Source organism: Pagrus major, chromosome 13, assembly GCF_040436345.1.
Source record: "Pagrus major chromosome 13, Pma_NU_1.0".
NCBI classification, from domain to species: domain Eukaryota; kingdom Metazoa; phylum Chordata; class Actinopteri; order Spariformes; family Sparidae; genus Pagrus; species Pagrus major.
In genome coordinates this window covers 28990895-29013332 of record NC_133227.1, presented here as the reverse complement: position 1 = coordinate 29013332, position 22438 = coordinate 28990895, and the positions used below count along the sequence as shown (strand labels likewise).

At 39.7% G+C, this 22438-nt stretch overlaps 1 protein-coding gene across 1 annotated transcript in view; it reads left to right on the top strand.

The window, feature by feature from the left end:
- Positions 1–22438, top strand: part of wwc1 (WW and C2 domain containing 1) — a 52947-nt gene that overhangs the window by 2696 nt on the left and 27813 nt on the right. The window contains exons 2-6 of the mRNA XM_073479172.1: positions 13197–13306; positions 13910–14113; positions 14535–14611; positions 16558–16637; positions 22180–22309. Of these exons, the coding sequence (XP_073335273.1) occupies positions 13197–13306; positions 13910–14113; positions 14535–14611; positions 16558–16637; positions 22180–22309 (601 nt within the window). The remainder of the gene's footprint in view (positions 1–13196; positions 13307–13909; positions 14114–14534; positions 14612–16557; positions 16638–22179; positions 22310–22438) is intronic.

Genomic DNA, 22438 nt, shown 5'->3' with positions numbered 1-22438 from the left:
TGAGCTGTTTACACAGGATTTATGACGAGGAGACGAGCTGGACGTCGAGCTCTAAACAATGTCACCAAAAATTTCTCTTTTAATTTTTATTAATGTCCTTCAGATAGTTGTTTATCTGTTGTTTTATCCCGGCTTGTCTCCGTGCTGCTGTGTAAATATCCGACAACAGATCAGTGAATCTTCAGTCTTATCTTAACGAAGGTCCCTGTTTACGTCACAGCTTCAGCTATAGACTCTGCCTCAAACCTGTGCACAATTAGTTAGAACACAGAAAATTAATTAGCACATTTTTAATGATTTATCAGTTGTCCAACTTCTCAAATGTAAGAATTTGCTGCCAAACATGAAAGTAAATCTTATCGTATCATATGAGATAAAACTCAACAGCCAAAAATGTAGCTGTGTACTATATTGGAGCTTGAACACTGACTCAAACACAAATAAATATTATAATTACTAACAGTTAATCACTTGACCCTTTTTTTCACCAAGCAACCAGCAAAGCACGCAGGATCAACCCTGATCTTGTGGTTTACATGTATTGCTGGACAGATGACAACATTTTTAACTAAAAATAAAAGGTCAACAATATTCAGTTTACTATCATGCATCAAATCCAGCATTAATGTCAATATAATGTGCAGTATTGTTTGAAATGTTGTGCAATATTGTTTTTTTAACATCTAAATATCATTTACTTTACAATATCAGGGGCAGTATTTCTGAAAAGATGTGCAATATTACCTTTTATTACATCTCAATATTTTTGTTTATAGTACCTCCTTTATTTTAATTTCATTGTAATTTACTTATTTTCCTCAATTTATCTTATTTCTTTTGTTTTTCTATTTGGCACCGATGTCTCTTGCATGTCAGTCTATCATGTTATTGTGTTTTATACACAAATATCCCTCGGGAACTAGCAAAAAGTTGTTGATATATTTTCTGTCGATGAACTGACTGGTTAATCTTTGCAACTTTTACAGCTGAGATACCTGCAGCCAATTACAATAAAAAATACAGCAGGACATTTGCACAAGATACAGTTTGGTTTTAGGTCAAATTTAGGGCTTCGCAATACATCGTCTCAGCATCGACATCGCAGTGTTCGTATGTGTAATAGTCACATTGCAGGCAGGGTTAGTTAGGTGGTGTATGCTGGCTTTTTGCTGAATCACATGTAATTGTCCGGCAGATGAAAATATCAACGACCAAAACCAGTGGAAACTATTTAAGATAAGTAAATACATTCATTAATTGCATATTAAATAACCTAACAATGTGTGTGCAAAAGTTTGGTTTTGCCTCTGCTTTTAAGACACCGAGAGATTCACTCCCCACGCACTGCTGGCAAACTTCCTCCTGAAGTAAAATATATACGACACCACACAAGTTTCAGAAGCCGCATACTCTCATCAACTACCTCGCGCTACGGCTTGACAGCCTCGACTCTGAAATGTCGGGCAAACTAACTTCACATTTCAGAGGCGTTTTTTGGGGTTTTCGCTGCATTCGAGCTGAACTTTAAGATGGCAGCATGTGATAAATATTAACCTGCCCATTTAGTAGTCATTGGGCCACTCAGTGGCTGTAACCATGGTGACTTAAGCCCCACTGTGACGTCAGGTGTATAACCTCTATTGAGCTATACAAGTTATATCTGGTGAAAATTCTTCTATTTCTTCCTGTCGCAATATATCCAGCAGAAAACCGAAATATCATAATGTGAGTTTTTTTCCAATATTGTGCAGCTCTTGTATAATTTGTATGAATGTGAGAGCTGTAGCCAAAAACTAGAAACAGTTTAATCGAGAAACGGCGAACAGCAGAATGATGAGAGGAGATCTTAATGAGAGCTTGACTCGCTGGCAGAAGTGATGTCTGTTTTCAGAGCTACAGTCTCTTCTCGTTTGAGTAAGATTCGACCTTGAAGCTGGGAGTGTTTTTTTTCCCTGTGAGGAATGTCGACATCCTTTAGTGTAAAGTGAATGCATCAAGAAGATGATAAACAAGGTGTTCCTTCTCACAGTGTGCTCTGCTCATAAGTGATGTCTCTTAAGCCCTGAAAGGGGAGGCAGGGAATAAACAGAGGGCAGGACTTCCTCACTCCTGTTCAAACCATTAGAGCAGGAACGTGTTAGATTCACAGGAATAAATCTCAGGAGTCAGCGCCCCCAAGTCATATCCCAGATAATACAGTTATTTTCAGTTCGGTTGTGTCCTATATTTTGCATTGTTTTAGTTATTATTTATACCTTGATTTATGTGTGTTTCTCTGCCAGCCTAATTTTGTTATGTCCTTGTAGCTTTCATAGGAACACATTATAATAGAGACATACAGTAAAATGACCCATGCCAATAATCCGACCAATTAACGACAAATCATGTTCACGTCACCATAACATTGCATCAGTTTAACATTCTCATTGTCACACGAGCCAGGACCATTTTCTCAAAACTCATCTTGCTTGTATGTTTTCATTTCTGAGCTGTGTTGTCAACAACCAGGCAACATCACCAGGAAACAAATGTTAAGCATCAAATATTAATGCTGACAAATTTTATACTTTGATTCCGCTTTGGAACACGCCAACATTATTATGCAATCATTATGCAACTTGGACCCAAATAAAACCGACTAAATTGTCACTGTGATGGATTATTTACAGCATCTCTAACAAGTTTCAAGGCTTTTGAAGAGATCTCTCTCTTGCCATAGTGAAATGGATGGAAGCCAATGGTTGCTCAGAGTGTCAAACCTCATATAATTAATTGAATACAATAGCTGTTTAAGGTCAAAATACATAGTGAAGTGGATGGAAGCCAGTTGTTGGGATGTCGAATATGATAGTAGAGCTGCAATGATTACTTGACACATCAATTAGTCGTTTGAAAGAAGACTAATTGCCAACTATTTTGATGAAAAATGAAATGTTTCATTCATTTTTTAAGCAATAATATTAAACATTTTGACCACAGTAGTGAATGGATGGATGAAATGTTTGCTCAAAAAGTAGGACCTCGTAGAATTAATGAAAGACAATGGCTGTTTGTAAGTCAACAACACTGTGAAAGAAATGCAAACCAGTTGGTGCCTTTGATACTGAACACTGTTGTCAGATGACTGGAAGCCAGTGGTTGATTTAAGTTTTTGGTCCTTCTCTACATTTTCCATCCTCTCTCTGCTTCCAGGCAATTTTATGGTGGTTAACAATCTCACCACAAGGTCCATTTAATAACTTTTCTGAGGCTTTCGATCATGTCACATGATTTTCACTTTAAAGACTTTTCAAGGACATCTTTGATTTTGTCGACCAGATTAAAAACAACCTGCTTGAGGAGCTTAGTTTCAGAGAAATCCCTGATTAAAAAGTCCTTGGGTAATTGGTTGGACACTGCATTGTGTATTGTGTAAAAATATAGTATTAGCTAGCTAGAAGGTGGTTGTAATAGTTTTTATACTGAAGTGATTTAGAAATCTTGGTTGACGTAGTGATTGGTTAACATAGTTTTTTCATTCAGCTTAAAAGCAAAGTTTTTATACAAATAAAGTTATTTGTAGTACCACATAATTAATGGGATTGAGGGAAAGATTTCTCTATAATGTTCCAAATATTTGAAAATGCAGAATACTTTATTTTGTTTGTCAAAGTACATAAATTCATATTGCACCCAAACCAGAAAAACTGACTAGTCATAAAAACATTCCTGAGTTATTTTCTTCTTCGCTGTTTTTCTCCCAGGGTACATCCAGCTCATTTACATTCCTGTAATTAGACATCAGGTCTGAAGGTGTGTCTCTCATATCCATTGACGTAATAGGCTTAGATTGCCGAGCATGCAGCGCTACATGACACAGTCCCACTTGTACAAAAAACCCACAGTGTAGAGGGGAGGGCAGATTTTCATGGGGGCTCGTTTTTCATCTTTACCAGTTACTTAAGACCCCTCGGACTTTGACACCAAATCCCTTTAATGGCTTATGTCTGGAATTCTGGAGGCTTAACACTTGTTTTTTTTCTTTGCTGTGTGACGGTTGAGTGTGAGCGAGAACACAGATTCTTTTCTTATTGCGTTAGGTTGACTTTGTCCCTGTGTTTTACATGTTTTATGTATGTAGTTGATGCTTTATCCAGAGGGACAATAAATCCACTGTACAGCAACAACCAACAAGATGGGAAGAGTCATTTTCCTCAAACAATATTCCTCTGACCTAAGTTATGTTGTTATGTTAAATCTGCGCAGAGATGTTAACTGTAGTTTTACATATTTGACAAAAATGACCAATTTTCATATTCTAGTCTCAGATTAATCTTTGCACTGTCGGCACTGGTATTAACTGATTTTCTATCAGTTAATCTGGTTTAGTTTTTTGATTTCTTTAGTTATATTTGTAGTCTAGAAACTGAGATCGTAGCTGGAACTGGCAAACGTTTGGCAACCTGTTTCAGTGTTCACATGGGGCACCTGATTGTTGATTATCTTAAGGAATCAAAGGATTATTTGTGACAAGACTTGGTGTTGATAATTATTATTTATTTATTTTTACTTATATACTGTTATCACTGGTGACATGCCTAAAATCTTTAGACTTTTGCAGGCAATGCCAGGTAATCCGTACCCCAAGTTTTGTTTTTAAAAATAATTGTTGCATTAGTAACATCTGAATATTGCTTTTGCAGTTAAAACCATAACCAGACACAGCTGTGTTGCTTCCACACAGGTATCTATTAAAGGGACAAACAAAGGGAAGCAATTAAGATGCTTGACTGAGGTGAAAAGTTTGACTAACCCGTCAACATCACAATCAAATGTGCAGATTGATTCAACGAAGAACCAGATGAACCTGAATGAAACACAAAAAGGAAATTTGCGAAGTCTCGGGAGGTGAAGTATCCCAGCCCCCAGCGTGAACAACATACTCCCAGATTACTGACACTTCAAGTCCACTAGTTCAAGGTAGCACATCCTGGTTACTGTAATAAAGCTTTTTAACAATCTTTAATGTCACATTTTAATTATTAAGACCTATAACCGTATAGTATCTTAATTAGTCAGAATATAAGTTGACTGAAATGGCAACCATATTTTCAGTTTCAGTAACCGAAAGCTGATGGCTGGTTGTCTGCTTTGTACCAGCTTTTAAAAGATTTGATATATTACTGTTTCTCTGTACTGCATCATGATCCATATTGCTCATATTCTGCATATTGGATCCTGTCTGATGTGGTAGACCCGTGATTCTATTGTTGCAGTGTTGTTGTTGATAATCGGCTCGTAATCCTTCAGCCACAGATGTGATGTTCAGATGTCGCCCACCTGTGCAGTCTCCCAATGGTACATCCAATCCAGGGCCTTGTGTTTTTGTGCCACAAATCATCACTAGTGGCAGATAAGGACTGTTGTGGAATTTCAGTGTGAATATGTGACCGGACGAAAACAACAACAACAAGCAAACAAAGTGAAATTAATAAAAACAGAAGCAGTCGTCAACAGGTGGGAGGTGGAATGAAGTGAAACTCCTCTGGTTAGGCAGCGAGAACGAGGATAAACCTCCCTAAACAAAGTCCTTAAAAAACACACACACATTCCTGAAACACACGACGTGAAGGAGCGAGCAGCGCGCAGACTCGCCAACCAAAGGCTCCGATTCATCTGAAATCCCTTTCACTGCTTGCCAAGGTGCAGGGGGTCAAAGTGCAGCGTGAGGCCCCGCAAACTGTTAACTGGGATCTGAACAGAGGCCTGCTCGCACACCACTGCAGTGTAATTTATTTTAATACATAACCCGCCATGTTATAACTTATTTATCTGCAGCAGCTCACAACAACAGCATTAATACTCCAGTGGTTTCCCAAACTGACGCAGTACATATAACTGCTGAAATGAGGAGTCAGACAGCAGACATCATCATGAAAACAGCCGGTTCCTCTGTTATTGTGTGCAAAAATGAAAAGCCTCTCTGCAGATGCACAATTTTTATCTATTATTTTTAATTCAAGGCAGCTGTGATTCACATTCATACGCTTGAACAAGTGCCGGAACAATTAGTCAATGAATGGATAATTAAATAAGAATAATTTGAACCAGGGCCAGTACACTGAGCTCTTTTCTGTTGTCTTCAGTGCTGCTTTCACCAAAGACATATCTCACGTTGTTTGTGCCGGGTAGAGGAGGCGAAGATAGTTGAGATATTTCCAGCTGTCACGTTTAGTTGTACTTATTGGAAAAAAACTGGAATTATTAAAATACACCAAACAACAAATAGGCCTACATTAGATGTGTTTAGTAACGTGGTTTTCCTCTAAAGTTCTCAGCAGTTTATCATAGTTTTCCCTCTCACTCTTGTATTACCTAACTGCATGCATTTCAGGTGACTGAGGAGTATTGGCATCTGCTGTTTACTTTACATCACAATCTCAACAAAACGTGGGTTGTTCCCGTACCATTTCCAGTTTCAGGATTTGCCTCCGATACTGCCCAAAATCCTAGATTGGATCTCGGCTAGTATGCAGGTCTATGCCCTGATCCGATACCTCGTCATTTATTGGCCCTTAAATCAGACCATGACACTTCTACCTCCACCTCTATAAAAATGTATGAAATAGTATTGCAGCATCTCGAAGCAAAACCTCTTCTGCCTGTTCTGCCTCCAAAACACTTTTTATTCCCTGACAATTACGTGAAGCTGTAACCCACGGACATGCAGCATGAGTGCCGTAAAAAAGTGAAATAAACTCTGATTCCTACATCACAGAGGCTGCAAGTAACAAGCAGCAGAGAGGCTCAGAGCCATCTTTCTCTAACAATATTTCTGTGAAGTTTCAAATCATCATTGATGAGCAGAGAGAGAGAGACGGAAAGAGAAACTGAGGACCAGTTGGCTTTGAATTTAATGCTGCAGCAGTCATATAAAACCCGTCTTATTATACTCTGTGGTTTAGGAATGAAGGAAGACAGCAAGCCTTACATAAAGATGTTGCTGTCAGAGAGTGTGTGTGTGTGTGTGTGATATAATCTCATCCTACCTGAAACCCTCAGAGGAAGAGTCACAGATATCTGATGTTCTTTATTTGAATATGTAATGTACCTGCAGCCGTACGGGAATCCCAGATTGCGGTGCTGATTTAATTGTTTATTGCATGTATGGCTCCAGCTGACCATCATTTTCAGTGTTGATTAATGTTGATGACAATTTCCCAGAGCCTAAGGGTGACGTCTTCAGATTGCTTCTTTGTTCCAACCAACAGTCCAAAACCGAAAGACTTACTATCATCCTAAAAGACAAAGAAAAGCAGCGTATCATCTAATTTAAAACACTGGAACCAGCAAATTGTTTGACTTGTTTCCTTGAGCAAAGATTGAAAGCATTAATCAATAATCAGGATAGTTGGTGATCCGACTGGCACTTAATAATTACGATATTTTCTATCGGCCAGTATACAAATCTTTTGCAATGACCCCTCAGATATGGTTATCAAACGCAAAGATATGGAATGAAGACAGGATATTTGACAGTGTAACAATGAACTTTATTGTCTAAAATGACACCAGCCCACTTAAACAGTAAACTTAGGATGAATTTAATAATAATAAATTACCCCAAAGTGTCTTTTTCTGCATTGTAATCTCTAAAAGCTGTCATATTGGTGCATGTTGGACGACATGTATACCAATATATCTGTGATAGGCTTATATCAGGCGATAATATCAGCCAACCACTGTCTCTGTCGGGCTCTGTTATTTTCTTTCCTGTTGGTTAATCATTGCAGCTTTAATCATAGGCACGCTTTTTTAAAAAAAACATTCAATTCTCGTCCTTCCTCTTCCATTCTGTCGATCTAAACAAACCCTTGCTAAAGTGTAATGAATCAGATGTTTTAAGTGTTTGTTAGCTCTGCCGTTGCATTGAAAAGGTGGCCATGGACTCTTAAAACGTACTCAGAATATGAATGTCTCTGCAGACCTTGGAGATAAAACAAAAAAGGGGAACAAAAGGAGGAAAACTCTGGACAAAGCCGCCTCTGTAGCTCTCGCAAAGTGCAATATCATCGATCCACCCTTGCAGTGACGCACTGAATGCATGTCGTCAGGTTATAGGAATGTTATCTGATAACACTGTCACTGGTGTGAACGGAGTAATGTGCAGAAACACTGAAGCAGATCTAATTTGTCTTTTTACGAGCAATTTGTTTATCATAAAAAAAGCATTTTATTCGGTTGCGTTGACAGTTTATATAATGGACTCTAAGGTGAATGTGAAAGAAGAGTGAGGGAGCTTGTGTGTGTGTGTGTGTTGTGTGTGTTGTGTGTGTGTGATTGTTTTACTATTGGACCTTGAGCGCCTGTGAAATGTAGCTGGAAGCCTCATAACTCGACTCGAGGAATTTATACGCCGCTCTGAATGAGCATTTCAGCGCGTCGTCGCCTGACTCACCGCTCAGATATGCAGCCCGCCTCCCTGTGTGTTTGCACTCTGCCGCACGCTTTGTCAGTTTGCATTAGAGCACCGGGGCCCGGCCTGGCTGTTTACCTTGGTATGTGAAACCTTGGGGGGGGTGTGTGTGTGTGTGTGTGTGTACTCAGCTTTGGGCTTTAAAGGCAGATATAGAGGCAGTATTGATATCCTGCAAATTAATTTTCGACCACTTTGATGCTGAAAACATCACAAGAATTCAGTGTTTTCCTCCCAGAGTTTAAGATAAGCTCCTTAAAAAACATGCAGAACATCATGTGACACTGAAATGTATTAATTGGCGGGGTTAGCAGTTATATAAGGCAGGGTTACGCACTCTGCACACAAGTGAGGGGATAAAGATCAACATTACTTCTGTTTAAAAATCGGTAATTGCCTCGTAAATGTGGCTAATTAAAATAAAACTTTGCCTGCGAGTGTTTTTATTTGTATTTAACCCGGCTGCTGTCGAGTGTGACCCTCATCAGAAGAGAGTGTGTGCGTTCCTCTAGTAACTCTTGACTAACCTGCCAATAAAACTTGTATGAGCGACTTTGCGGTGCTCGGACCGGTCAACCAGCAGCGTGCTGTCAGTCCACATGGATGACTCACAACATCTACTGATCCATGTTTCATCCGAGCAGTCTGATGCCGATCTGGAGTCAAACGTACCGGCTTCAAATGAACCACCTATCGAAGCAATCAGAACTGACACTTCTCTGATTTCTTGATGTTCAGCGTTCAAGCAGAGTTTAGATCGTTCTCTAAGGTTTTAGAAACCAGAACATGAAGTAAAATAAATAACTATGTCAGTCAAATAATCTGAGAAAAAACACTGGATCTGACTTCAGCCTGTGCAGTCTCACCAGAGGCATTAACAAAATGTCAAGTGGATTTATTTAAATTGGTAAATCAGAAATTATCCTCTCATCATCCATGAGGCTGCAATAAAACAAGAAAAGGATTCAATTGAGTGTGAATATTTTAACCGAGAGGATCCGTTCTCACAGAACAAGTAACACATTTGCATCAGATTGTCTGGATTTGATTTGACACTGCGGCAGGTTTATTATCACCAGTTTGATATCACAAAGTCTGCCACGATACGATTAAGATTTGATTCAACATAAGGGCCTGCGATCAATACGAGACAATATTTTCTGCCCGTTTAACACAATCAGTCACAGAAGAACCTGCCACCCTTTTCTTATGTGCTTCATAAAGAAAGTTCATAAATTATTTAAATAATTTGAAGTGATTTTAAGTACAACAACATTTACTTTAAACTAATACTTTACTAACACACATAAAACAAGAACATTTAACAAAAATATTACATTTGGCTCAATAATAACTGTTATGTAGACAAAACAATTATTTTGTTGCCAGTCACCATTTTTAGCTTAAGTCTATGACATTTTACATTGCATGAATTAGCAGACATTTCCTCTACTCGTAATAAATCACATGGATTAGATATACTTTTTCTCACTCACCATTGGTTGAAGTCACTGCATCTCCCAACATAACACCACCGTTGAATTTCAGCCTGCGTGCACGTTTTGTTCAGCCTAATATTGTTGAAACAGAGCAGCTAATGTTGCCGTAGCGAGAGCCACAAGTTAGCGGCCTGCTGAGTGAGATGGCCTGTTTGTCTGTTGACCCGTTTTTTTTCTAAGTATCTTTATTGTATTTTTCTTGGCTGCCTGCCGCTAGCGCTGTTTGAATGTTGAAAAAGGAGGTGCGATTGGACTAAAGAGGTGTCACAGACGTATTATGGGAATTTCAAAATAAAGGCGTATCCTAAAGATGATGATATGGACCGATGTTTTCACTTTGCACTGATGATATTGGATTGTTTATCATTTGATCGATATATAATTACACCCCTTCATGTGACGTTACATGGCATCCGAGAATGTGTGTGAATGAGAAGCACAGTGTAAAGTGTGTTGGTGTAAAGCATGTACATTTAATGAGTTTCTCCTTGTATGAGGTCTGTAATGTTTGAAAGAACACGACTGGAAGTGGAATTACTAATTGGTAAAGCTTCAGCTTCACACACTCCCGCCACACATTACGTTTATTGGATTGGCTCATGGCTATACAATGTGTCGACTTCCTCTCACTGTCTTTGATGGTTTTGTAGGTGTCGCGTCAGACAACAGAAACTCATTGTTGAGGTCAGGACTCAAATTAGCACCAGCCATCAGCCAAATGCTGGTTTGATATGCCAGTGGCTGGTAGATTTACTTCACTCACCAGCCAAAAAACATTGATCATCTATTGAGTGGCAGGTTAAATTTGAACATTTGTACAAAAAAGTTAATTTTGCACCCTGATTGAAGTATAAAAATACATGGATATTTACTGTTCACAGGCTCAAGATAATGAAACATTTCTTTGTGAATACTAACACGTAAGAAATCAACTGAAATATCACTGGACAGCAGTCTTACTTCAATTTATATTCTTATTATGTTGACGAGATCTTGTTGAAATGTGTCTCATCCGTATGCTTGGCGGACAGAATGAGCATGAACAGACAGTATTTCAGCTTGTTGTTGTGTTATTATTTGTTAATTATTACCATGTTAGTAGTTTCTGTCCGTATTACCACATAGGCCACGGCAGGCAGTCTGAGCACTGGTGCAGTGAAGCATGTGAGAAGCTCTACAAGTGGCTATTGAATGACTGACAGTGAAATGGAGGCTGGGCCGCCGCTGCCAGCTGGTCCTTCGCTCGGAGGGAAGCTGTGACGGTGAGCGACGAGTTTAGGTCAGCGACTCCCCTCGGCCCGTCGATTACACGACAGGATTTAGTGGGTGAGAGGAGAGAGAGGAATCAAATAATGGGATGTGGATACCCGGCCAGCCAACCAGCAGGCTTTTTCTGGGATCGGCGGTTGGCAGAAGCCTCCCTGTCTTCCCGAGCTAAATTTAGAGCGGAGCTGAGGGGGTCTTCTCCGGGCCCCTTTCATTATTCATCAGCTGAAAAAGGACCCAGTTCAGTTTCTCCCTTCAGCAGCGAGCCGCCGCTCTGTGTTTGTGTTTATCTGCAGTCACGAAACACAACAGGCAGCAGAGGAGAAAAGCCAAAGACAAGAGTGTCGCTCTTTACTCTGCTGGTTGTCTGTTGTCTGTCATGGACAAATCAATGAGTGGTGCTCTTCCTTACATCTGTTTGTTTGTGATATTTCAGATACCGATGATGGGAATATGGAGAAACCTTAAAGGAATGATGTGTCTAATTGATTAGTTTATTTGAGTTTCAATACACACACTAAAACAACACTTCCCTTTTCTTGAGCCAGACAATGACTCCCTCAAAACTAGAGTCCGACAGATATATTGATCGGCTGATATTGGCTATATATTGTCCTAAATGTGCCAGATATGAGCCGATACGAAAACTCTATTGTCTTAAGAGATTATAATGCATTGAGTCCATTGTTCAACTGTAAAATATCCTTCCCTTGTGTGTTTGAAAACCAGATTTTAATGATCATTGAAAACAAAATGTGTGTATATTGGCTGATTTCTCGGTCTTGGATCGGTATCAGCCCCAAAAATCGAGTATTTAATGGTCATTTTCACTGCTGATGCAAACATCATTAATAATACAGGTAGGCCTGAAGTCTTGTGGTCATTGAAACGCTCAGTTATGTCACAACAAAATGTAGAAATGGTTGAATTCAAGTCGGCGTAGGGCCGCTGTAGGGCCGAGGGTTGCCCCAGAAACCTCCAGGCGATGCGTCAGCGCTGCTTGTGGAATGCCACGGGCCGGTTTCCTCCTATTGTGGCCGACAACGGGGACCCCCTCCCTCCTCTCCTTTTCCCTGTGAGGTGAATAGAGGACTCAGTGAAACACCAGACTACTCGCCCCCACCCCCTCCACTCACGCTCACCCTCCTCCTCCTGAAACCGCTCTCAGACAAACACAGTGAGCTGGGATGAAATAAACCATGTGGGTCTGACACTGTCTGGCTTTGTTATAGAGCTGAGATCACAGGGTTTTTATGATATCTGTAGCATCGTTGTAGGTTTACGACAGAATCAAATCACACTTTTTACAACTAACAGTCTGAACTTAAAGAGTTCAAACAGTTTGCTTTCACAGAAGACAATTTAAACCAGTAAATCCTCTCATGTGAGAAATCAAAACTCATTTTTGTCATTTTTGCTTTAATAAAAGTCTGAATCAAGTCACTGATGAACAAAATCGTTGGCGATTCATTTTCTCTTTATTGACAGATCATTTAATTAACTAATTGTTTCAGCTCTAGATCATTTTCAGAAAAAGATTTCACACATAATCTCGATGTAAACAGTCCATTAATCAATTTAATTGGCTGAAATAGATTTGTACAAGGTTTCTGCTCACTGAGGGAGAGTGTCTGCTCTGAATGTGCATTAATAACTCATTTAGTTGTTTTTCTGTCCTGCTGATGACTGTTTCATTCAGCACCCAGCAGTGCAGCTGAGTGTGTTGATTCATCATCATAATTCACACTGAGCTGGATGCGATCATTATAGTCATTATGTTGTTAATGTGTCAATCATTTTACTGCTTAATCAATAGAAAAAAATATTAAAATGTGTGAAAATCCCAAACTGTTTGTTTAAAAATAATGTTTTTGTTGATATTTCTGTCGCTCAGACTGACGAGGTCTGTGAAGTTCGTTGATCACAGCGGAGACGATTCTGTTTCTGAATCTGTTTTGTGATTTTGTTTTCTTCAGGCAGACGAAGCCTCTGACGTTTGCTGACTGTATCGGGGATGAGCTGCCGGTCGGCTGGGAGGAGGCGTACGACCCCGTCGTCGGAGCGTACTATGTCGACCACAACACCAGTGAGTTAATAGTCTGTTATCTGTACTGCTTGTCTCTTCATCAGACTTTCCCTGTTCAACTCTTTACTCTCCAACTTTACCCTCTATCATTACTGCTCCTTGTCATTTGTATTCACCAGTTGCTGATCTAATCTAAATGTTTTTAAACTATCTGTTGTTTACCATAACTGTGAAGAGGACTGTTGACCTCTATTTGAAAGGTATAATCATCTAAATTGTACATCTGGGTGCAGCAGTCTTCCATCACTGTTATTATAACTTATTCATTGTTATTGTTAAAGTTTTGAAAAGCAGCTAACGCCTGCACACGTGCTCCACGCCACAGAAGACGCACACGGCCACATAACTGTGCCTCGTAGAAAGTGTGCAGACGTTACACTGTTTTCATTCATGTGATTATCCCGATGTGACGTCCGTATAACCAGCCTCACCCTATACTTACTGTTAACCAGAATAAATTAAAAGTAATGTGTTAAGTCTTATAACTCGTAGCCCTCATGTCTGATTGGATGAGTCGTGTTTGAATGTAGAAATCTGTTCTTAAACATCACAAAACAAAATCTAAATCTTCATTGTCTTCCTCTTCACCTTCTTTCCTTCCAGAGAGCACCCAGCTGGAGGACCCGCGGGCCCAGTGGCAGCGGGAGCAGGAGTCCATGCTGCGGGACTACCTGGCCGTGGCCCGCGACGCGCTCAGCGCCCAGAAGGAGATCTACCAGGTGAAGGAGCAGAGGCTCCGCCTGGCGCAGCAGGAGTACCTACAGCTCAACAACGCGTGGAGGGACAAGTCGACGTCACAGACCAGCTGTGAGTGCAGCGGAGAAAACACAGACGTGGTGCAGCTCGATTTATTTTACACAGGGATTATTTTGGAAGTGAGGATCGGAAACACATTTAGGAAATAGAAAAGCAGGGGAGGAAGTTTTGCTTGGACCTGACAGTAACACAAAGCAGGTGCTGGTGATGGCTGAAGGTGGCAGGTGGATTGATTCTTATTCGCGATGCTGAACTTTTCTCTTTAAATCTAGACAGAAAAAACTAGTTGACATTTCTTCAGTTTAACAGAAATAAACACATTTCCCCAAAGAGACTTCTTATTGGTGGTTCTGTCTCTCTTTCTCAGAGGTCTACTCTGTCAGCTCTCCCAGCTTTAACACAAAGTAGAAAAGGATATCAGGGATTTGTTCTTTAATGTCTCTTTCCTCTTCATATCTGATCTCCCCTGCAGTGAATTCCAGATCGTCCTCGTCCAGCAAGTACGACCCTGACATCCTTAAAGCAGAAATAGCCACAGCCAAAAGTCGGGTAAGAGCCTTCCTGTTTCAACCACGTGATGTGTTATTATGATCGGATCAGTTAACGTCGGGCTGATACCTGCCCAACTAAACTGAACCTTTATTTCATGATAATCCACTGATTTATAATGTTATTTTTGTACATCAATTAATAATTGTTTAGTCTATAAAATGCAGACAAGATTTCCCAGGAAACATCTTTAAATGAAATAAAAACATAAAAATATCTTCACATTGGAGCTTGAACCAGTGTTTGACATTTTTCTTTGATAAATGACAAACAGGTAACCAAGTATACACATTGTTAATGATTTTTTAACTTATTTCAGTATTATTTCATATAAAACTTTGACTGTTCATTCCCCTACTGTTAGTAGTCATAGCTGTTATGTCTACAGCTGAAATAACTAGTTGATTGATCAGTTAATTGTTTAAGTAATTTAAGTAAAATACCTTTAATTCTCTGGTTCCAGCTTCTCAAATGTAAGTAGAGTTTGATTTTCTTTGTGCTCTATTAGAGTAAACTGAATATTTTCAAGTGTTCCTGGATTTTTGGACACTGATGCACATTTTTCACTATTTTATAGACTAAGCTGATTAATCAAGAACATAATGAGCAGATTCTTTGAAGATAAAAAAAAAAATAGTAGTTTGAGCCTTTATACCGTCTACTTGTAGGCCATTGTTGTTCATCTTCAACAGAACAATTGTGTGTTGAAATGACATTGGTAGTGAGCAGGAGGATATGTCATGAACAGTACTGACTGAAATGTGAACAAACAGGAAGCCGCATCGTATGATCACTCCTCCTGGCTTTGGATCAAATATGTAGTGGAGTCACCTGCACCCAACACCACACACACTCCCCAAGTTCAGCCGTTTTAATTGGTCAAAAGCCACATGAGCTCATACTAAAAGCATTCTTGCTACATGTGACTGTGTGAATTCCACATTGGCTGCAGTTTTAATAGTCATTTTGTTATTTGCTTTATATTACAACTGGTTTGATTTGTCTTATTCTCAACAAAATCTCATGTAAAGACCAATAATGAAGGTAAAAAGTATTGTGTGTGTGTGTGTGTCTGAATAAGTGAGACAGTTTGTAGTTCGCACATCTTAAAGTTAAAAGTGAGAGTGTGAGTCAAAAGCCTGATTGATCTTATTTCTCTGTGTCGTAGAGCTCCATTACAGTCCAGAAAACACTGGAAAAAAATGGGCAGGGATTAAAAAATATATCTGAGGGGTTTAAAGATCAACAGGATCAAATAGCAGAAAAGGCTTTTTATTTTTTTAAACTTTCCTTATGTGAATAACTTGATAATTTTACCTCTTCAGGCCTCTAAAAAACTAACCTTAATAGAGCGCATACCTCCCCCCATGCCCAATGGCCCTCTTTTGTTCTCATAGATACCACCACCTAAATACAAGTGATTTTTTTTTCATCAAGATCCATGCGTAAGTCCCTGAGAAACTAATGAAAATTTCGCAATGTTAAAGAAAGTGAGAAAGGATTCCTGGATATATCCTTTTATCTGGATCCACACCAAAAGTTAATGAGGTCTGTTCTGGGCTGAGACACATCCTCCATCCAAGTTTTGTGGAAATCTGTTCGGTAGTTTTTGTGTAATCTTGCTTACAAACCAACCAACAAAGCATGGGTAAAAACAAGGTAACAAACATCAGAACAAGAAAAAAATCATCATACACAACTGATGCTGAGGGGTCGCAAATAGACGTAACTAAGCCTATTATATTTACTCTGGTTTGAGTTACATTTGTTAAAAAACTGGAGTTTTAACGTTTTTAAAGAGTGAAACTATATATTTGTGACCAATTTTTACTCAGATTTTCATTGAGTTTGTTGACCAAAAAAAAATGTTTTGGTCAATTTTTTTTTTTAATATTTCAAACTCTAAAACTCCATAACTAAAAGTTTGTCTCACCTCTGTGTCTCAGGTGAACAAGCTGAAGCGGGACCTGGCCTGTATGAAGCAGGAGCTGCAGTACAAAGAACAAGGCTTTGAGACCCTCAAAGAGTAAGTGAAGCATCCTGACCCTCAAACTGATTCATGTGTTTTCTCATATTAACATCTGGATGCATTCCGGTCTTTCCTCCTCCACCTTGAATCCTTGCCGAAGGGCAGGTTGACAGGTATGTTTGTTGACAGCTGATTCTGGGATCTGATCCTCACGCTTTATGCTACCACCAGCCCTCCTAATTTAATTTGACGAGCAAAGCAGGACAGTCAAAATCTGACTTGAATAGCAAGTGTATGAGTGACCTTCGCTCAGTCTTTACTTCACCTTCTGACTGCAAAGTATCTCACAGTTAGTGCTGAAACCCTGTGGAGAGAGTTCTTATGCAGACCAGTTGTAGTATTTCAGGTCTACAGTCATCGTCTAAAGGTTAATGAAGTATAATTGTATTTTTCTTTAATAGGAATTAGTAGGTGTTTAATAGGTGCGTGCCCTACGGCGTAGCCTGATGTGCACCTACCACAAATGTAACTGCACGTCGCAGTGATGCGGACCATAACGACTGTGATCGGTGTGCTTGGTAGAGTCACATTTTCCGGCTTCTCCTCCGGTGAATAGCGCTGTGCTAATACCGGGGTTATGACTGGTAGTTTCCCCAGTAAACACACTGCCCTCTCTGGCTGTCGCAGTCCCACCTGACCGGCCGGCTGCTGCTCTTCTTGGGTTATACTTACCGCTGTTACGTGCAAGTATAAATCAGCATTAGCTGTAACAAAAAAAACATTAAACAAGTGTGAGTTACAGTACTGATGATCATAATGAACACATGTTGACTCTTATCAACTGTTTGGTTGTTTGCTGACAGAAAAAGATCGAAGATGAAGACATTCACCCATTTTCTTATGATCTTAACAAAGATTCCCAGCATCTCCAAACATAAAAGCATTTTCAGAATTACTTGGCACATTGTAGACATTATCTGAGTCATACTCTTTCTTCAAGTCACGTCTCTACCTCGCTCTTATCTCTCATTTTTCTTATCCTTATCTCCGATCTCTCAGAAATAATAGAAATACGGTTGTACAGTAGAGATGAAGGAGTCAGTCCTTCTTGAAAATGCTGGACATGTTGGAATTTGCCCCGTTAAACAATAAATGTAAATACGTTGCTCGAACTAATGCGAGGTTGTGAGAAAACTTCAGTGCGGTGGACTTGCTTATCAGCTGAGTTATTGCCTCAGCATTATCGCACATTCCATCCGATCATTAAACACCAACAGCTCATAAACGCACCCGTGAATCAACAGCTGAAGAATGCGGATTTGAAGGGAAACAACCCTTCTATCTGACCTACTTCTCCACCTCAGAATAAGAAGTGAGTCCTTTAGAAAGTGTAAGGTGTAGCAGTGAGGCCATCAGTGAGGAATGTTGATCTGAAAGGGATCCATTCTTCTTTTTGTTCATCTCGAAGACTGAAGCCGTCTGTGATTTTTTTTTGTTTTTGAAATTCGGCACACGGTGAAAGCCGACCGGCAGTCGTGGATGTTGAATTGAGCAGGAATGTCCGGTCTGTTTGTCTTGCCTCACGCGGCACAGTGAGAGTGTCAGGAGGATTAAAGAGTAGCAGAGGCAGAGTGGTCGGACGGCATTCCTCCGTGATTTTCCTCTCCTGTTACAGTCAGCAGACGGCGTTCAACGACCAATCGCTGTTTGCAAAAATACGAATAGGCTTATACTGGAATGCAGCCGAACACTCCTGATAAGATTTGACAGAATTACTGGTACATTGGAGGGTTTTTTTTTTATGATCTTAAAAGATATGTAGACCAGAAAAGTGGCAATATAAGGCTGTGTGGCCAAATGTATGTGGACAACCCTGTTCATATACTCAAGTTCTTCTTGGTTCTTCTTCCTTTCTTACCTGTAATTCACTGGATAACTTCAATCAAGACCAAAGGGAGAAAAACCTTTTTTCATGGTTTTCAGGGCATAGGTGTATTATTAACACAATGTAATGTTTTCATTATTTAATATCACGTTCATTGTGAATATCGCAATATTGTGACACCCCTAGTATTTAACTGAACAGATTTTTTAGGCCACAGGCAAGCAACTCGTGTGACTTCAAGCAAATGTCAGCAAACTTACATTTGTACTTTGCGTATCTGTCAGCGAAATACACCAGGTTGCCCCCAAAAAACATCAACTTTAGAGTAGTTTCACCTGGATGAAACAGCAGGATATGCAATATATATATATATATATTTTTTTTTTTTTACACACAGGTATTGAATCATACTCGGCATCAGCTGATACATAAATGCAGGCATCCAAATCTGAATCTGGAAGGAAAAAAAACTGTATTAGAACTAGGGATGGGTTTTTTTTCACGGATTACAGTACAAAACACTCGGGATAACTTGATTGCCGTGAATTTTCATTATCGGGGTAATCGTGAATAAGGATAATGATTAATACCCTGACACGAGTGACTTGAAAAAGCTATTTAGCACGATAACGTACAGAAGGTGTCTGCTGTGGGCTGCAAACCCACAGGTTCAGTTTGCATTCTCATTTCTGTGACCACCATCCAGCTCTGTCCGCTTAACACTCTGTTTTTCACAAATAAAGGATCTTCACATTAGATATGTGTCCTATCTATTATTGTGTCTCTGATACAATAAAAATATTTATTTCTTAACAAATGATTCCAGTATGTTTTAGTGCTTGACGTGTATTTTATTTACTGGTTTCAGTCTCAAAAATCCTTTGTCAGTAAGGCAGTAATTTCTTTAATCGATAGTCGGCTGCCTTAACAATCGATTCTCGATTATTCATCAATAATTTATGAAATACCTTGGCCTTTTTCCCTTTTGAAAACTGTTTTAACCACTGACATGATCTGTGGTTGATGTCAAATCAAAGTCGCCTACATTTGGAGATAAAGGAACAGATAAGGAAACATAAAGTTACTTGAATTTTAAATGAAATAACACAAAATAATGACTGAGCTCCCGTCTGTCGCTGTTCAACAACTGGCAACAAAATCCAACCAATACTGAGGCAACTAAATGGCTAAAATGTAACAATATCAGCTGATGTAAAATGTCTTTTTGTATTTTTTAGAGATGTAAATTACTCGTATTTTAATTCAATACATTTTCTCACACCAGTATTTTGATATTTGAAAAAAAGGAACCGTAATCTGTTATTGTAAGATAGTCATTGATGTATTTGTGCCCGTTTCTGATTGTCGTTAAAGACATTTTTAATCGATTAAATTCTTAACGCCGATTAATCGATTAATGCTTAGTCATTAACACCCCTTGTCCATATACACATGGCCGTATGTGCTGTATAATCGAAGTGTGCTGTCTCTTCAGCGCCAGAATTGATACCACAGGTGTGAGTTTTTGAGAGCATTTATAATGTGATGTCTGGATCCATCCAGTCCTCACACAGAGAGAAGTTCTTGTTGTCATGGTGATGGGCAGCTCCCCTGGCTATAAGACCACGACTGTACCTGGCGGCCCCCTAAAGACACTATTTTACTCATTTAAGAAGTAAATCACGCAGTGGAGTTCACCGTAGAAACGTTAAATTGCGTGTCAGTAGTTAGTTACATGTTTCGGTTTGGTGAGTCTCTCTTTCTCTCTGTGTTGTTTTAAATCAGTCATTGTGATTTTAGTTGTAAAAAGGTCCATAACAGAGTTTTCACTGAGCATAAGTCCATGTTTGAGGAGGACTTAGAGAGGATTACTCGTCCTCTCTGCCTGTTACAGACTCTCTCGCTCACTTCCTCGTTCCCTCTGTACCTTGTTTTCTCCCTCTCCCTCTCCCTCACTCTGTCTGAACCTCCCTCCCCCTCGTCCCTCTCTGAAGAATGTGGAAGGACCTGTTATTCGGATGCATGCATGACTAGCTGATGACAGGGTTTACATAGCTGCTGCTGCCTCCGATGGCCGTTTCCTGCACCGTCTCTTCTGCAGGGTCGTCTCACAGTCTGCCCACAGCCGAACAACAAGATCTCATGTGTGTTACCTGGAGGTTGGGGGGGGTTGAGGAAACATTTAGTGAAAACTTGTTTTACCTGTAATCTACGTTTACCGAGCATTTCCAGGTCGTTTTTCGTCCACACTGAAACAGCCGAGTACAGTAAACCTCTCTTCCCCGTTTGTTTTGACGTGAAATGCTCATTATAGTCATTATCTGGTGTTAACAGAGCGTCACCTCCTGCTCCGCATGAACACCTTCCCTGTTTTAATACAGCAGAACTGTCAGTCTAGTCGCGCTCATCTACATATTTTTGCCTTTCATTTTGTCAGACAGCTAAATAAGTATAAAATAGTCATTTAATTTCCTTTTTTAACAGTTACTTTCATTGTTGATTCATCTGTCGATTATTTTCCAGATTTGTAGTTTGGTCTCTAAAATGTCAGGAAATGGGGAAAAATGTCCATCAGTGTTTCCCAAAGCTCAAGATGACGTCCGCAAATGCGTTTTATTTTTTCCACAACCCAAAGATATTCAGTTTGCTGTCATAGAAGAGGGAAGAAAGCAGAAAACATTCACATTTAAGAAGCTGGAATCAGAGAAATGTGACTAAATGCAGCTTCTTAAAAAGATGAAGGTCCTCTTCAACGGTATTAAAAAGTCTGAAAATGTACTTTACAAAGGGAAACACGGCTGTGACAGCAGCTGCCAACTCATCAAATGTCAATTTTAGAAAACTATTTATAGACTTAAATGAATTAATATTTTCTTATTTGTTAATCTGTCCTTTCATTTTGTGCCACTTGTCCAAGTCCAGGTCAAATCAGTTGAATTTATTATTTCATTAGGAATTATTATTAAATACTGCTGGAAAGTACTGACAACATAATGTGATATAATGATGATTTTAGGAGAATATTGTTCCTACTTATTTTTGTCTGTTGGATGTGGTATATAAAAAAAAGACAGCGTTAGCAACCTGTTTGCTGTCCAAAGCAAAACAAACTCAATTTGACCTAGAAACCCTGATCTCAGTGCTGTGTAAAGGCAGAGTAAAACAGCCGGTTGTACCGAGAAGTAGACAGGTTTTGTTATTTTCTGATCTGATAGAATGAATGCTGGTTTTGAACTTCTCTGCCTCCTCCATCAGCAGCGTTCTTTGTCCTTTGCAGTGTAGAGTTTCCACAGTTATTCCAGTTGTTGTTTCTTCTACAGCCATTTTAGCGTGGAAGCAGTTTTCTTTCCACAGTGATCAGTGGAAGCAAAAAATGTTTTCAACTGCCAGTTTAATGTTTTTATGGGAAGTGAATGAGTAATGCTATCTGCTGTCCTAGATGCTTGCTGAGTTTTTGAACTGGGAAACTTTCGCTCACTTTAACAGTGTTGCTGTTATTTGTGTACACTCAGCTGCCCCAGTTCTCTGTGGAAAGAGGAACAGGAAAAAAGAAGCTAATTAAAAGTCATTAGATGTTCGACACCGATGATTTTTTCCAGAGCAGCTGACGGTGAAAGAGGTGATCCGGGGGCATTTTGACGTCTGACCTCCAAACTGACCTTCATCTCTTGTCTCATCCCTTCTCTCCCTCACCCCTCTCCTCCTGACCTCCAGGATTGACCTCAAGGTGTCCAACAGCCCGTCTGGCTTCAAGCTGCAGGAGGCGCAGGCCATCCTCAACGAGGTCCGCTCCATCCGAGACGCCATCAGCTCCGGGGAGAAGGAGAAACAGGAACTCATGCAGGTAAAATGGAGGGAACCAACGCTAAAAGTAAAATCACTATCGGAAAAATGTTTCAGATAACGTAGATGCGATTTTTGCGTGCATGACGCCTCTGCTACTGCAACTCCATCTTAGGGGAAACACTGAGAT